The following is a 17,742-nucleotide window of genomic DNA, read 5'->3' as shown; positions in this document are numbered from 1 at the left end:
TTTTTTAACAGTTTTATTGGCATATAATTCACATATCCTACATCTCAATAGTTTAATCATATTAAGGTTTGTCTAAACTACAAATCTTGCCAGTTACCTCTTAGATGTCCCTACTCAAAATAAGAAAAAAAGAAATATGCTGTTCTGGTTGTCCTCAATATTTCCTATAAACATAGTTACAATGCCATCATACTCTTTGGAAAACATTATATGTATGTATACACCTACACATATGTATATACAAACATATATCTCATGACAATTGTGATTAAAAGATTTCTGTAAATACATCAACTTTAGCAAGAGGACATAATTGTGTATTATTAGAGATTTATATTTGTTTATGTACATACCATAAATTTCCATAAGGGATATTGCAATTAATACTTAAATGTACCAAAATATGTATGTTTAGCATGGCTATGCATTCCAGTTTGCTTGGGATTTCAGTTGAAGCTTATTGTCCTGATGTGTAATAATTCATAGGGACTTCTTTCATTCTCAAAAGTACTCTGGTTTAGGTGTAAATTGTATAGTCGCCCTTTTACAGGCAGTTTGTATAATATGATTACTTCCACTCTCCTTATAGAAATATAAAAATTATATTTTGGATATTTATTAAATAGGGTGTGGACCCAAGACAACTTCCCCAAGACCCAGTTGGCCATCCCATCATGCATTTGTCTGGTATTAAACATGCTACTGGTGAATCCATCTACTGTGATGACATGCCTGCGGTGGACCAGGAACTGTTCTTGACTTTCGTAACCAGTTCAAGAGCTCATGCTAAGATTATGTAAGTGTGTTAGTCTGGGTAGACTGTATACCCAGACTATACACTAGCTTTATGTACAAGAGCAATTCAATACTGAGAAAACATTCCAGCCCAATCTAGATCAAGTCCACACATCCAATATTAGCCCATGTGTCCAATTCTAGTCCATAAATTCCTCTTTAGATTCACACAGCCATGCATGCAATAATGCTGAATGCAGGAAGATCACAGGCTAGAGGGTGGAAAGTCTTGTGAATCTAGTGGCAGTACAAGCATCCCAGCACTGGCCTGGGTCTCCATGTGGCTCCTCCAGCTCCCAGGGCTCTGGCTGCATTAGTGTAACGCCATCAGGCTCCTGGTCAGTAACGTCTCACAGGGACTGAGTATGTGTCCCACCTCCAGGGAGCTACTTATCCTTTTAACACCTACAAATGAGGTTATCAAGCTGAGACCTGATTGACAGGTTAAACTCCACCCCTTCCCTCTTAAGTCTCAAATTGACAACAGATTATGTAACTACCACAGAAAGTGGTAACATTCTTACCCAACAGAAGTGAATGATTGCTTTTTTCATTTAACTCCCAGTTACACCATTAACCACAGGCACCTATCTCTTGTTTTCCCTCTACTAAAAAGTAATGTTTTGTAGGCAAGCTGTTTATTGGAGATTTCCAACACAGACTAGAAGTGAAAAGGTACTGACATGTAAGAGTTACTCCAGTGTGTACCCCTGTATGATAACTTCACTATCCCAGAGATCTATCGGAGCACCACCTTGACATATTTCCCCTCTCTCATGTCTCATACTCTAAATGTGTCAGTGTCAGTGGTCATCGGGCAGGGTGGAGGCCCCCAACTCTTTGTGTTCTCACCTAGGTGCATGGACCTCTCAGAAGCACTCAGCATGCCAGGTGTGGTGGACATTATGACCGCGGAAGACCTTCATGACATAAACTCCTTTTGCTTCTGGGATGAAGCTGATAAACTCCTGGCCAAAGATGAAGTACTTCATTTTTGTTTGTTTGCTTTAGAACCATTACCTTGGTTAATGATGCTTCGATTTTTTTTAAAAGGTAGCATTTAGCATTGACAGACACATCATAAAACATTCCAAGATTCTTTCCATGATACTATATTCTAACATTGAACAAACTCAAATATATTCATTTTCAGCACAAGTGCAGAAGTTGACTATATTAAAAATAACTTTGGTGTCTCATATTTCTGGTTAGTAAGAGTACACTCCTAACAAGTATGAAAGAAACAGGAAGAGAGAATACAGGTAACTTTGATTGGCTCATCCCTCCAGAGCATCTCTTCCCAATACTCTGGTTTCAGTGTATCCAAAGTCCAACCCTAAATTCAAGTCATATATCTTCATCTTGAAGTTCCCCCTATCCTTTCATCCAGAAGGCCTCTTTACTGCGTTTGTGCTCACTCAGATATATCCATTCATCATGCTACTCTTTCAACAGGCATTCCAGAAAAGGAGGACCTCATGGGGCAGGCCACTGTATGTCGATGTGGTCACTGCCCTCATGGAGCTTCGAGTTTAGAAGAGAATACAAAGTAGACAATTTCTGTGCTTTCTACCTTGTATCCAGCTTTTTTTCCTGTATCTCATACATCCATGCCCCCTCCTTTGTAAAATTCCTTGAGTCCGTGTCTGACTTCTCAGGAGCCTGCTTCCCACAACCCAGGGCAAATGAGTAGATAACAGATGATAGCATTTTTGTCAGATAAGTGTTTGAAATCATCAAGACTTTGCTTAATGTTTCTTAAGTTGTCAGAAAATTCAACATGGGCAGTATAGTATTCAAGAGGTTTCCTGAGTAACTCAGGTTTCTCAGCTCGGTGTTTTGTCTCTATGAATTACCTATCCTGAATTTTATATAAAGAAAAGCATACACAAAGATCCCAACTACAAAATAAAACACAGAACAACTCAATCCAGGAGAAAACAGAAATTAATACAAAGTGGAACAAATGAAACGTGGGTTGGAAGGGGAAAGAAATGGTAAGATGTTACATTTTAACTCTATCTCCATCTCTGGTGGTGGTGCGGGTGGTGGTGGTGGTGGTGCGGGTGGTGGTGGTTATGTGTTGGGCTGCTAACTACAACGTCAGCAGTTCTAAACCACCAGCTGCTCAGAGGGAGAACGACAAGGTTTCCTACTCCCACAAAGAATTCTGGTCTCAGAACCCCCCAGGAGGCAGTTCTGGCCGGTCTGATAGGGCCACTATGACTCCATGGCAGGGAGTTTGTTTGTGTTCCATTTTATTGGGCAGGGGTGGTGGTGGCGGCGGCAAGTGGTTATATCTGCAATAATCAACTTTCCAATGCACCGAGGACAAGACTAATCACATCTGTGGTCAATTAACTGAGGGAATGGAGGCTTAACACATGCAGGGGCTCAATAAAAAATTTTTCTCCTGATTATAAAACTGCCATCTGTTCATGTTGAATAGTTCGAAGAAAACGTTTGGACCTAACTTGTTACATCTGGTTACAGTGTGATCAGGGAGTAGGGAGGAGAGACAATCAAACAGTGGCAGTGCTGTCTTCTGTCTAGGCCATTTGGCCTCTCTCAACTCTGGTTCAGGGGCAGCGGCGGTTAAAGGGTAGAAGCCTCACCTTCCATGTTACAGGACTGGATTTGCTAGCCAGTCAATGTCCATCTCATGCACAGCTGCCACTGTCTGGCAGTAGAGGCTTATAGGTTGCTGGGATGCAACCAGGTTTCAGTGGAACTTCCAGATCAAGACAGACTAGAAAGAAAGGCCACTCAATTGACTTCCAAAAAGCAGTCAGTGAAAGCTTTATGGATCATGACTTTCCGAGTTCTGATCCACCTTGAGCACAGTGCAGGGGCAGGGGATCCTCCATTCCTTTGTATGTCTGGCCACCGAGTCGGCAGCTAACACAACGGCAGCTCACACAACCCTTAAAATCCACTTTCTGGCCTAGCATTCTGCCTGGTCCCCGGTGAATTCCGTGGGCAGCTGCTGCACCTGCAGGTGCAGTGATGTGGCTGCCAGACCTTTCCCTCTGGGAAAGGATGCTTTACTATTTCCTGCTGTGTGTCTTCACAAAACCCATGCTCTGCCCTATTTTGTGGTGAGACCCACTCCTATTTATAGCCGATCATGAGCATAGTGCAGGAATAGGGGACCTTTTATTTCCTTGTGTCTAGGGTCACTCTGAGCTGGCAGTCACCTCAGCAGCTGCTCACTAGCAGTCTGTGTTAACATGCAAGAACTCCCTCTCAAAAGACATGCCTGCTCTTCCTCCCTCCGCTGCAGATCAGATGGACTGTGACATCCCGGTCCTCCTATCTACAGAGAACACTGACTCTCTTACAATGATGTGGCCGTGTGATGGGCCCTCCCAGAGCAGCTGGCCATTCAGCAGCCCTGCTAACTTGACCTGCAGGCTGAGCCTGCGGTCTCGAGGCAATACCATCATTACCAATAGTAAAGTTCAAATAGCTGCATCTCCTGCAGGACCTGGAGTCAGCCTGCCACCTCTGACAAACGCCTGAGCCGGACCAACACCTGTGTTACTTGGGCTCTGTGCAATACAGATGGGCAGGAATGTGGGTCCATCTGCCGTGTGTCCAGCTCTGTGCTGGGAGGGAGGAAGAAACGGAATCTAAGGAGAGGACCTACTGCCTGCCTGCCTCTGTGTTGCAGGTATTTTGTGTGGGTCAGCTGGTCTGCGCTGTGATCGCTGATTCCAAGGTCCATGCACAGCAAGCCGCTAAGCGAGTGAAGATTGTTTACCAAGATTTGGAGCCACTGATCGTAACCATTGAGGTAACCAGGTCTATGGTGGTGCCAATTCAGGGGCCAGAGGAGCAAACAGAAGCAGAGTTATCAGCTTACCCTTTAAAGACCAAATTATTCTCTTCTTTGAATATTTTGTTGAAGTCACATATTTTCCGTAATGGAGGGCATTTTGAGTGACATGGAAAGCAAGTTTTTCTTTGAGGTAATGTGGGTGTTGATAAAATCAGTGAGACACATGTTTTGAGAAGTCACTGGTGCTGAGGTTGGTGGGATGAGCCCATTTCCTCAGATTCACATAGTTGGGTAGAACCCCATCAGATTGAAGAACAACCTAAAGGTTCAGCTTTGCATTGAACCCCAAAGGCGGGAACATGTACATTGGCATTAGCAGTCGCTATCCCATGGGTCATGAAAGAGTTGAAATACTTGACTACAGAAACATGAACATCCGGTGGTTCAAACTGGTTTCTGAATGATTGGCCTCCCTGGTGGTGCAGTGGGTTGTGTGCTGGGCTGCTGACAGCAAGGTCAGCAGTTTAAAAGAGCCATGGGAGAAAGATGGGGCTCTCCACTTCCACAAAGGATCACAGTCTTGGAAACCCAAGGGCACTTCTACCCTGTCCATTGGGGTCACTGTGGGTCTGAATCGACTTGACGGCAGTAAGTTTTATTGTCCCCAAACTATGTTACCATCAGCCATGGCACCAAAGACCTGGTTGCCCTTAGCCTGGCTTCTTTGCTGCCTACAATCGAAGCTTTATTCTCAGTTAATTTCCTGGGGTCGCAGATGGCAGCCAGTCATTTGTTACATGTGTCAGGGCAGGAGAGCACACCGCTGTCCCAACATTCAAGCTCTAAATCTTGGAAGACAGTCTTCAGCCTAATCCAGGCCACTCACGTGTCTACTTGTGGATGACTGGCTGTCCAGAGTAGTGGAGGGGGTGTTGGTTATTGCTGAAGGGTCAGATGTCTTGGTGCTGGGGAGCGGTCAGGACCTAAACAGAACCCTGGCATCGTTTAGAAGGCAAAGGTAGATGGATGCTCGATGTGCAATCTACAATGTCCAGGACAGGTGGACACATGCTGTCAGTCTCTGTGCTGACCTGCTTCTTCCTCCCAGAATCTCTCGGGTATACAAGGTTACACATGATACTCTCTATGAAGTCACTATTGGAGAGAAGATTTTTATATTCTTTAATGCAGATCTTGAATGACTAGGAGAGACAGACCACATAGAGGTCGCTTGTTGACTTAAACCAATTGAGAAATGCATTTTCCATTCTATTTTCTAAAAAAAAGCCAGGAACATACAAAGGTTATCAGAATCATCACCATGTTAGTGTGGCAGGATGTTCTTTTGCATGAATTTCTTCCATTCTTGTAATTTACCATATAAAGTCTCAGAGTGAATGTTGGGAAAGCAGCAAGAGTTGACGAGATTCCAGTATGCTGAGCACCCTGCTTTGGGACTTAAATGGACCTCTGTTTGTTCCTTGCGGGCATGGGGGGTGGGGTTCTGCCTGGCATCTGGGTCTGGTGTCGGGTCGGGAGAGCATGGGATTCCAGGGTGGCAAGGGAAATGTTGCCCCAGCTCAGGGGTCTCTTGTCACTATTACCTGCTTCCTGGCTCTCTTTCCAGGATGCTATAAAACACAACTCCTTCTCTGAATCAGAAAGAAAATTGGAATGCGGAAATGTGGATGAAGCGTTTAAAATGGTTGATCAAATTCTCGAAGGTAAAGTTATCTGAGGTGAGACTGGGACAGGCAACAACCTTGTAAGCCTTGTAAGCATGTCGTTTAATGTTACTTAAGCATGCCTATCTTAATGCTACCTGTGTATTTGAGAAATCATCTAGCAGCCTGGGGAGGGGAGAGTATTGCTCTTTAGAGACAAGCCTCTCTCATTCACAAAAGCTCTTTCCAGAAAGACAGGGTAGAAGGATGAGGATGCACCTTGCCCATGGCAACCCCAGGCACTGGCTACCTGTCTGGTCCAGACCCTGGCTGCCTGGTTGTTATAGATGTAGTCTTCTACATATCACATGCACACAACACACACACACACACACACACACACACACACCTGTATTTCCTACTCTATACAACCCTACAGCCTTGCAGGGGGATGTGTTATTATCTCACTCTGAAATTGAGGCCCAGGTAGTTAAGGAACATGTTTGAGATCATTTGCAGCTACCAGATGACTAAGATAACTGCCAAATTGATGGCCTTTGAGGAGTCTAAAACCTGTCTTTTCTCCTTTGACTCCTTTCTCTATTCCCACCCCCTTCCTCCTCCTCTCCTTTCCTTCTTCCAGGTGTTTTTCCTTCATTAATTAAAATTAAATTATGTCTTAGAAAATAGTTGATTCTTATAAGTTTTAATTTGGAACTCATTTTAAACTTGCCAAAACAAACAAACAAACAGTTCTAGAAACAGAACAAAACAAAAAATTCCTGTAATTCCCTTCCCCCAGATTCCCCAATTGTGAACATTTTTTTACACTTGCTTTATTATTCTCTTTTTCCCTGGCCCATTTGAGAGTAACTTGTAGACTAAATGCTTCTTTACCTGGATAGGGCCATGTTTATTTCCTAAGAGCAAGAATATTCTCTCGCATAAATATATACTTACTAAAATCAGATCAGTAACATTGAAATGCTGTTACCTAATCTACAGATATTTTCAAGTTTTGCCAAGTGCCTCAATAATATGCTTTATAGCAAAAAGACATTATCCTTCTCAGAATCTAATCCAGGATCACACATCCTGCCTTTGTCTTCATGACCTTGACTTCGGAAAAGTACAGCCCACTGGTTTTGTCAAAGGCCCTTTAATTTGAGCTTGTTTGACATTTTCTCATTCTTCAATTCAAACTCTTATTGAACAGAACTAGGAAACACACAGTGCCTATGTTTCTATATCTGTCTACCTATTTATTAATATAAAATAATAATATAATTTTTAGAATAATAAACATGTAACTCTCCTACAGTAAAATTCACCCCTTTTAATTTGTACTTCTATCAGTTCTGACAAATTCAGAGTCGGGTGATGTGTTAGTTATCGAGTGGTGCTATAACAAAAATGCCACGAGTGAGTGACTTTCACGAAAAGAAATTCTTTCTCTCATAAGAAGCTAGAAATCTGGATTCAGGGCCCGTACTAGGGGAAGGCTTCCTGACTCTGGTGGCTTGGGTGAGGTGGAGGTGGGGGGGTGGTATGAAAGTGCTTGTCTCTGCAATTTCTATTCCTTGGAGAACATGGTTATCTTCATATGACCTGGCAGCTGAATTTCCCCAACTTTGCTCGTTTCATCTGCTCTTCGAGAGAGATTGATTCAAGACACTCCCTGTGCTGATATTATCACATTAACCTGACAAAAACTTATTCTCAAAGGGGATTCTAACCACAAGTACTGGGGTTAGGTTGACAACTTCCATTCAATCCATGGGGCGAGGGGAGCACAAATCCATGGCAGATGAACACCATCACAGTCAAAATGCAGTTATGTTAATGTCCACGTATATAAGCCAGTCTTAACCCCTGCTTTCCCCCATAGTTTTCTACTGTCATCTATATCATCAGTGCTGTGCAGACTGTCCTGTCATGCCTGCTACGCAAGGTCTTATGTAGCTATGTTGCTGGTGAGGACGGAGATGCCTGAGACCGCCCTCTCAAGACTCAGAGTAGTGTCTAGGACTCTCTGTCTTTTAAGGAAAATCTCAGAATGTTAGTTTCTTGTGCATACTAGAAACTACCACCCCTCGCCCTAACCTTTATTTCCCATCCTGATACCAAGCATAGGAAGATCTCTAGGACACAGCACCCCCGAACACGCACACACACAGCCCATTTGTGCAATATGTAACCAGTCCCTCCGACTACTAGAGTGTCATGTATCTTTAACACCAGGTCTGTGTTAAAATGGAAACTGATCATGGCCAACTGGGATGTTATCTGGAAACTGTAGCAAAGACATCTTGGACGTTCAACCTCCAGTATGTGTTGGTATCATGCCCTATTGGTTGTGTGACTTTGACATGGTACCTCTCAGTGTTCAGTTTCCATGCATTAAAACGCTAGGGATAAAATAATGTTGATCTCGAAGCTCTACCATGAAGATAATATGGGGAGGCCTTCAAAAAGTTCTTGGGAAAATGGAGTTACAAAATAATGGCTTGAGTGTAGAACCCTTCCTTTACTGCTGTATGATCCTTTTACTCTCTCTCTCCAGCTTTAATATAATTTTCCAAGACACTGCTCACAAACTATTTGAAGCCACCCCCACCCCCACACATACGTATCTACCAGAGAGCCTGGTAGAGAGCGCGCAGTAAATGCCCAAATTGCTAGGTGCAACCATCAGCCTACAGTTGACAGGCGAACAGCTGGTGAGGTGGGCACAACCTTTCCCCGCTCACTACTTCTGGGTCTCCGGCGTATTCTCCTTTGACAGGTGAGATACGTGTGGGAGGTCAAGAACACTTCTACATGGAAACTCAAAGCATGCTTGTGGTTCCCAAAGGAGAGGATCAGGAAGTGGACGTGTACATCTCCACACAGTTTCCCACGTGCGTACAGGTAATGTGGAGTCGTTACAGAGGAGATCCAGAGGAATGGCTTCTGCCAGCGAAACCTGCCACGAGCAAGTGGAGACAAAAGTCATTTCAGGAAGGGCACTGACCGCCATATTCATGTCCACTTTGGTACTAGTAACCGCACGGTTCCAAACATGAAGTAGAGTGTGACATTAAAATGATTGTGGTGTCAGTGGGTCTGCATGTCTTTGGCTCTGCTCTTAAAAAGCAGGGAAGCCTGCCCTCTACAGCCTGCAGGGACTCATGCCCATGAAGCAGCTAGGAGACAGTAGCAGACAGGAAGCAACTAGGGGGTGAATCTGCAAAGCCCAGGTCTACATGGGTGTAAAAATAAGAGAAAGTAGATTTTCTGAGGGCTAGCATCACCCAGGAAGGCCTATGAAGAAGTCAGGGGTTTGGATTTATCGTGAGAGTAAGACCATTTTTAGGCAAAATCAAACACCATTCATTTCCTCATTCATTCTGCAACTCTGACATATGGACACCTGGAAGAGTGGGTGCCTATGTCTTGTATACTAAGCAACATGCATTTCAAAAACCAGCAACAGCAGTAGGATTGCCTGGATGGGAATAAGATGCTTGGAGGGGAGGCTAGGGAGTCCAGGGTGGATGATACCTTCAGGACCAGGGGTGGGAGGGGTGATACTGGGAGAGTAGAGGGTGAGTGGGTTGGAAAGGGCGAACTGATTACAAGGATCCACATGTGACCTCCTCCCTGGGAGACGGACGGCAGAGAAGGGGAGGAAGGGAGACTCTGGATAGGGCAAGATATGACAAAATAACAATCTATAAATTATCAAGGGCTCATGAGGGAGTAGGGAGCAGGGAGGGAGGGGGAAAAAAAGAGGACCTGATGCAAAGGGCTTGAGTGGAGAGCAAATGCTTTGAGAATGATTGGGGCAGGGAATGTACGGATGTGCTTTATACAATTGATGTATGTATATGCATGGATTGTGAAAAGAGTTGTAGGAACCCCTAATAAAATGTTAAAACAAAAGAAAAAGAAAGAAAAGGGCTGAGGATTCAGTGGGTCATAAGAGCCAGCATACTTACCGAACAATGTGGATGTGAGGGTGTGAATGGGGCCTTTCAATAGGTGGAGCAGGAAGGAGAATTGAGTGGACGCCATTCCATTCCTGTTCTGCTCCTTGCTCCCTGTGTGACCGTGGGTCCAGTATATCATCTTTCTGGAACTCCTCGTCTGTAACAATGTATTTAATTAAATGATCTCTAAACCTCAGGCTGACAAAGAAGAGAAAGACTATCTTCAGAGAAGACCACTTGGTCAACTTGAACAGAAATCAAGCGGGAAATGAGAATTGGTCATTCTCTGGGGGAACCAGTAGAAAACAGGGGGAAGGAGAGGTATGGGAGGCCATGAGATCTTCCAGCATCAAGAACGAGATCCCTAGGGTTTAGTGGGCCCTGGTCATGACAATGGTATGTCCTTGGCTGCTAACTGAACAGCTGGTGCCTATAAGCCACCCAAAGATTCTGTGGGCGAAAGACCCACCAGTCTGCTCCACTAAAGATGGGAGCCCCCCACATTTGTTGGGACAGTTCTATGCTGTCTCTGGCTCAGCAGATCACCATGAGCCGAAAGCTACTCAGCAGCGCACGGCCATCCCTGCAACAGCAGAACGCTTTTGGTGGGATTGATGGGGAAAATAAAACTATTAGCACCAGCATATCTTGTTGGTATTGAGAAGTTTGGGGGTTTTGTACCATCAAGTTGACTCTGTCTTCCAGAAATCCTACGGGAGAGTAGAACTACCCCGTAGAGTTCTCAAGGCTGTAATCTGTGTGGGAGCGGTTCATTGGATCTTTTGTCGCACGTGGTGGATTCAATATTTTGGTTGGTTTGGCGTGGAGAACTTGTTTCTGCCAAGGGCCAGTCAGATATTTTACAACATCATTTATGGGTCAAGCATTGAATTGACTCCTCCCTAAGGTGACTGGAATGGCTTCTCTTCAGTGGGGTGTGTGGTGTGAACTGGTATTGATGATTCCAAGACTCCACGTCCTGGACGGTCCCCACCCCTGGGCTAGCAGCCAAGTCCATAACCATTATAGCACCAGGACGCCTTACATTCATCGAAAGGTCTGATTAATATTAACAGTAGGTTGAGTGATATCATTGTAACCAAATGCTGCTGAGGTCAGTATATTGAGGTTTATGGAAATGTGCTCCTTGATCTAACAACTCATGTGTCATCTACAACTGGGGCTGCCCACTGGGGTGCTTGAGCCCCATGTGGCTCTTTTGGTACATACACGTGGCTCTGAAGTAAAATTGAAAATGAAAATAAAATTATGATAGTTTCATTTAAAGGCTATTACTCAGGTCATGGTGATTTCATTTGTTTGTGAAAATATATGTATGGCTCTCGATTCATCTTGAAATCACTGTGAGGACAGGGTTGTCTCTTCCACCTCAAAAGCTTGCCGCGCCCTGGCCCGCAGCATTAAAGATTCAAACAGGACTGTGCTACCGCTCTCCCTTTTCAGGAGATGTTTTTTTTTTTTTGTCAAGGACCATGGTTATCTAAATTAAGTCCTTGCTGAAGATGGGTCAGATTAATGAGAACTCTTCACATTCACAGGCCATAGTTGCCGCAACCCTGAAGGTGCCAGCTCACAAAGTCATGTGCCATGTGAGGCGTGTTGGGGGTGCGTTTGGGGGGAAGACAGTGAAAACCGGCACGTTGGCAGCCATCACAGCATTTGTCGCAAACAAGTAAGTGGAGCAAACCTATTAAGCAGCCTCAAAAGAAAGCCAGGCCATGGGAAAATTCTCAACATTAGGACCAATGAGGATGAGCATGGGCCAAGATTAGCTGAAGTCAAATACAATATATTAATATACATATCAGTTACTAGCTTATTATAGTATCTTTCTCTTATGTCATCCAACTACATACGATAGGAACCCAAATGAGAATGGATTGCTAGAAAGAACAAAAGGCACAATAAAAACATAGGATCTACCTGAAGATCAGGCACATCGCGGGGCATTTGCTCTTGGGAAGGAGGCTCTTGGGTTCCCTGACTCCTCCAAAAGAGGGGAAACCCAGTGTCTGCCTGAGATCAGCACAGTGGCAGGGTGGGGTGGTGGGGGGGCATCGGGCGCACGGGGTTCCGTTTGGTGATGTGTAGACTCTCCTTCGGCTCAGTGGAAGTTAGATAAATCCTGGGGACTCCCAGCAGACGGTGAAAGAGGTGACTTCTCTTGTCCCCCCCTCCCCCCGCCATTTTAGATTTGGTCGTGCAGTCCGTTGCATCCTGGAGCGAGGGGAAGACATGTTAATAACTGGAGGTCGCCATCCTTACCTTGGAAAGTACAAAGTGAGTAAGAGAAGAAGAGGGGAAGTGGTTGGCCTGGAAAACATAATGTTCCATAAATCCAGAACAGCTTGAAGCAAAAGCATTCGGATGACCCTCACGTATTGAATCCAGCTGATCATATCAACACAGTGTGCTTCTGCTCAACTTCGTATTCCGTCCAAGTGCAGGTCCATTACTGATGAGCTCCGTGAAGTGGTTGTGCTTCGCTTCAAGATGTCAGCTTGGGCAACAGCACTAACCGGTGTTAGCTGCTAGGGTATGAATCACTGGACACTTTGTATGCGTATGTTATGACAGTAGACCTGGTAACCAACCATCCTTATTCCCACATGTGAAAGAAGTAGGCGAAAGTATAATGTGGACAACAAGAATGTTAAGTGAAATGGAAATTAGTTGCAGTGTAACTGTGAGGACAGAGAGGAGTCGGGAATCTGCCCCTCAAGGCCATTCAAGGCATGACACATGTCTGTGCCATCCAGGGGCACCGCCCCCCTCATGCTGCACTGCCTGGCGCGATAGCCACGGGGCTGTTTACATTTAAAGTAACCGGACTATGTGAAATTTTAGGTTTCAGATCCTCACTTGCAGGAACTGCATTTTAAGGGCTCGGTAGCCGTGTGTGGCTAGTGGACAGTAGAGACAGACAGCCTTGCTGGTACCCCATCCGGTTCTGTTGCACAGCACTGCCCTAAGGCCTCTGAGCCTTCTCTCCCCTGGGTCCTCTGCAGAGGGCAGCAAGCAGGGGCAGGGAGGAAGCTTGGCAGATTGATCCTTGGGGAGATGGTATAAGCACCAGGCCTGGAAGTGTGACCTTCCTTCTCTCCGAACCTCATTGGCGCAAACTGTGCCACCTAACTGCAAGCAGGTCAAGAAAGGCAGCCGCTTTGCTGGGCACTCACCAGGAAAGAAAACTGTTTGTGGAATGCATAGCGCCGCCTCTGCCACAGGTGGGCGCACCTGCACATAGGTTTTCAGAAGAGAAAGGAAGCATCTGTGTCAAATGGCACTTACACTAAGCTGTGCTTTGAGTTTGGTTTGGTTCAACAATGATCCATTAAAGGGGACTTTGTCCAGAAGGAGATTTCCGTTTGACTGGGAAAAAGACACATGTTGGAATTCATTAAGAAACCAATACAAGCATCATGATGTCAGATTGAAAAATGAAGGGCAGGTAGTGAAACACTATGCAGAGAGATGACTACGAGTTGAACTTCATGCCTTTGACCTCTGCTCTGGCTGCTGTGGGAGAGCTCCAGGTTGTTGGAAACATCTTCCAAACAAAGACTAGGTTCCTTCTGAAGACCTCCAGCAGCACCAGAGGCTGCTGGGAGTTTGGGCTGAATTGGATCCTTGGAAAGAAGTGTGCAGAATGTATCATGAGGGACCCAGGGCTGCTAGGTATCACGATTAGGAAATGATTGGTGACGTTAAGGAAGACGTCAGGAAGAATACAAGGATGAGAGCCAGCCTCCAAGGAGTCACAGGAGGAATGGAATTCCGCGTTTGAGTTGCTGTAAGGGAAAAGAAAGGGTTGACGGAGCAGCGGCGGAACAAGAGGATTGCTCGATTGGCTTTCTCTCTCTCCTCCTTTAAAGAATCAGAGGACTCTCGGTGTTTGAAAGGAGACCGTCTTGGAGAGAGTGGACGGAGAATAAAAGAAAAACCGACTAGTTTTGAAGCGAACAAAGGCTCTTTCTGAATGGGGCCAGAAGTGGCTTGGGGAGGGCTCACTTGTGACAAGTAAAGCTGAGAGACTTGACCCCAGTGCCCTTACCACAGGCCGATTCTCTCCCCGCAGGTTGGCTTCATGACTGATGGCAGGATCGTGGCCCTGGATGTGGAGCATTATAGCAACGGAGGCACCTCCCTGGACAAGTCGATCTTGGTCAGTATTTACGTTAAGGAACAAGTGCACGCCGGGAAGGAGCGCCATATGAAATGACTCACTTTGAGAAAGAGTCAGGTTAACGGACAGCTAATTATAAAGGCATCGAGACAATCACTGAAGAGGTAGTCACATGTTAATAATTGATGCTTACCATGTGAGCCCAGAAATCCCGACCAAGACTCTGTCTGTGTGTGAGTTCCACACATCCCATACTGATAGTACCTGCTCTGGAGGCAAGTGTTGGACCGACTGCCCCCACCTCCACCTGGTTGATACTTTGGATGATTAGCAGCATCCTTGGCTTTTTTCCCAGTAGATGGTCCAGTCCCCTTGCCCGACAGCAGTGTGAACAATCCCAGATGTCTCTAGACATTGCTCAAGGTCCCTCAGGAGGCAAAAATCATCTCAGGTTGAGAACCATTGAATTAGGCCCCAAACCAAACGTTTGGTTTTGGGGTTTCCTCTTCTTTCCCTTTGCAGAATAACTTGTTATCTTCTATAGTGCTCTGGTGGTGGTGTAGTGGTTATGCATTAGATTGCGATCCACAAGGTCAGCAGTTCAAAACCACTAGCTGCTCTAGGCTAGAAAGTCCGAGCGTTCTCCTCCTGTAAAGGGTTAGGGTCTCAGAAACTCACAGGCCAGTTCTAGCCTGTTCTATATGGTCTCTATGAGTCGGCATTGACTCAATGGCAGGGCAAGGGAGACGGAGGGACAAATCCCAGTCCTTAGATCCATGAACTTTTCAAAAAGCTTTGGACATGTTTGAAACCTCAATAAGAAAGTATTGGCTCTAAAATATGAGAAGAAAAAATAATACTTTCAAAAGATAAATTACTCAATTCTTTAAAATGATTTATAAATAAAACATGTTTAATTTGGGACCTGGGTATATTTTAGCCATTTTGGTCTGAGGTCTCAGGATGGTCCAACAAGAATGAGAAGGTGTGGGTCTCATCACATCCGTTCTGGATCTCTCTAGGTGATAGAAATGGGAATTCTGAAACTGGACAATGCTTACAAGTTCCCCAACTTGAGATGCCGGGGTCGGGTGTGCAAAACCAACCTTCCATCCAACACGTCTTTGCGTGGGTTTGGCTTTCCTCAGACAGGACTGATCACTGAAGCCTGCATTACAGAAGTGGCAGCCAAATGTGGCTTGTCCCCTGAGAAGGTAATATTAAATTAGCCTGACACCCAAAGACATCAAATTTCAGGGTTGGGGAGGACTTTGGAAGGTCATTGAAGTTGAGGAATTTACTCTTACGGGAGGCTAATGATTTACCCAAGGTAACAAGCTAACTGCTTAATACAGAGCCAGGTTTCCAATGTTCAGTGATCTTTGTCTTCCTTAAAAATATCTCAAGTTGGCTAGTAATTATAAACTGTTTGTCTTTTCAGTTAATGGTCTTCTTCCAGTTCTTGGAATCTCAAATTCTTTCTTTTCCTCCTCCTGTACTCCTTCCATCCCAGGATCCTGGGGAGGAGCTGCAGCGGTGAGGCCTGGGGTGGCCTTTCTCACCCACTTCTCCTCTGGGCATTCCCCGGTGGTGGTGGTGCTCAGAGGAAGAGCAGGGGGGGGGGGGCAGGAGCCATTTTAAAGTGTCCAAACCAGAATTCATGCTCAACCTGTTGGATGTCCTATGTTAGATGTAGCCACTCTTAGAGCAGATTGTCTGTAGACCCCATTTCTGGCAACTCTTCCTGAAACGGATAGTCTGCTATGAAGGTCGCTTCCATCTCCAGCTGAGCCTCAGCTGGCATCTCATGCAAATCCCTCTGATGCCCACGTAGCTCTGTGCCACAGCCATCCCTCACAACCCTTAACCCCAGCCCAGCAACGTCTCCCCTGCCCCCAGCTGTGGATTCCATGGCCATCTTTTTCAATGTCTCTTGAACTTGAGGAGCCCTTACCTTCCTCCCTGACCAGCCCGTCACAACCCATCTTCCAGTAGCATATTTTGTAGCGTCACGGAGGAGAAAGTGGCTGGAAACCAGCCTTCATCCCTAGGAAGGCTAGGGAGAGAAAAAACTACCTACCCTCATTGCCGTAGAACCCATTCCAACTCATAGCAGCCCTGTAGAATAGAGCAGAACCATAGGGTTTCCAAGATGGCAATCTCTATGGAACCAGAATGCCACACTCCCCCCGCCTTCCGCCCCCATGAAGGAGCTGGTGGGTTCAAACTGCTGACTTTTCAGTTGGCAGCAGAGCACTTAACCACTGTGCCACCAGGCCTCCTGGGGAGAGAATGGACATCATGAAACACTGCTGTCCCCCAAGTGGTTACAGAGCACGCATTCTCAGCCTTCCTTTACATGGACCTAACATTTCTTAGGTGGTGAGAGGGGGACGGGGGCTGCTATTTGTAATGATCTTATCGGCAAGCCTGGGAAGGTAACTAACTCAAAGTGCTGAATTTTCCCGTCTGACCATGTGAAGCACGTGGCACCTTTGGATCTCTGCTGGGGCCCTGGGTCATCAATTCTAGGAGTAAGAGGGGACAAGTCCATTTACGCAGAAACATTCCATTCTGTGCTTCAGACATCTTGGAGTGGGATCTCTTCATTTGTTCTTTATCCTTGATATTGATTATAATTAAACAAACTGGCATGCGTTCTTGCTTTGAAAGTGAGTGGCATTATTTTATGACAGCATTGGAATACACCAAGTCCTGTAATCTGGAAGTTAGATCAGGATTAGCTTTTCACAGATATTCACAGTAGTGACTAGAATTAAGAGTCCATATGTACTCGCCCTGGGCTGAGGTACACGAGAAGCACGAGGAAAGGGCTCCTTTCTTTGCATTTATGCAGCACAGAGCGCATATAAGTATGTGGTCACATAGTCAATAGATGCACTGGATTTTCTGGTTTGGGTCTTCTGGCATATAGAAGGGAAATATAAGAATATGGTGTAGTGAGCACAGACAAAGCCTTCAACAAGGAGTAAGGAGAATGAATTTTGTGTCTTATAGGATGGGCAGAATTTGAATCAATACAGGAGGACAATGGATGGAAGAGCCTATGCTGATCACACACCCCTGCACCCCTATCTTTAATTTTGTTTTTTCCTTTTCAAGGTCCGAATGATAAATATGTATAAGGGGCTTGATCAAACACCCTACAATCAGCAGATTGATGCCAAGAACCTGAACTGGTGTTGGAGAGAATGCATGGCCCTGTCTTCTTACTCGGCGAGGAAAGCAGCTGTGGAAAAATTCAATGCCAAGAATTTCTGGAAGAAGAGGGGACTGGCCATGGTCCCTTTAAAATATCCTGTGGGCTTGGGCTCTGTTGCTGCTGGTCAGGTCAGTTTGCCCAACCCGTGGAGGGGTGCCGTT

The 17,742-nt window shown here is 45.4% G+C and overlaps 1 protein-coding gene across 1 annotated transcript in view; it reads left to right on the top strand.

The window, feature by feature from the left end:
* AOX1 (aldehyde oxidase 1) overlaps positions 1-17,742 on the top strand; it is a 97,166-nt gene that overhangs the window by 48,014 nt on the left and 31,410 nt on the right. The window contains exons 16-25 of the mRNA XM_075529026.1: positions 627-796; positions 1,652-1,778; positions 4,469-4,591; positions 6,204-6,300; positions 9,026-9,150; positions 11,771-11,904; positions 12,425-12,512; positions 14,311-14,397; positions 15,381-15,572; positions 17,482-17,709. Coding sequence (XP_075385141.1) covers positions 627-796; positions 1,652-1,778; positions 4,469-4,591; positions 6,204-6,300; positions 9,026-9,150; positions 11,771-11,904; positions 12,425-12,512; positions 14,311-14,397; positions 15,381-15,572; positions 17,482-17,709 — 1,371 coding nt within the window. The remainder of the gene's footprint in view (positions 1-626; positions 797-1,651; positions 1,779-4,468; positions 4,592-6,203; positions 6,301-9,025; positions 9,151-11,770; positions 11,905-12,424; positions 12,513-14,310; positions 14,398-15,380; positions 15,573-17,481; positions 17,710-17,742) is intronic.

This window comes from Tenrec ecaudatus, chromosome 13 (assembly GCF_050624435.1).
Source record: "Tenrec ecaudatus isolate mTenEca1 chromosome 13, mTenEca1.hap1, whole genome shotgun sequence".
Lineage (NCBI taxonomy): Eukaryota > Metazoa > Chordata > Mammalia > Afrosoricida > Tenrecidae > Tenrec > Tenrec ecaudatus.
Note: the sequence above shows the minus strand (reverse complement) of the source record. Positions and strands in the feature narration are given on the sequence as shown.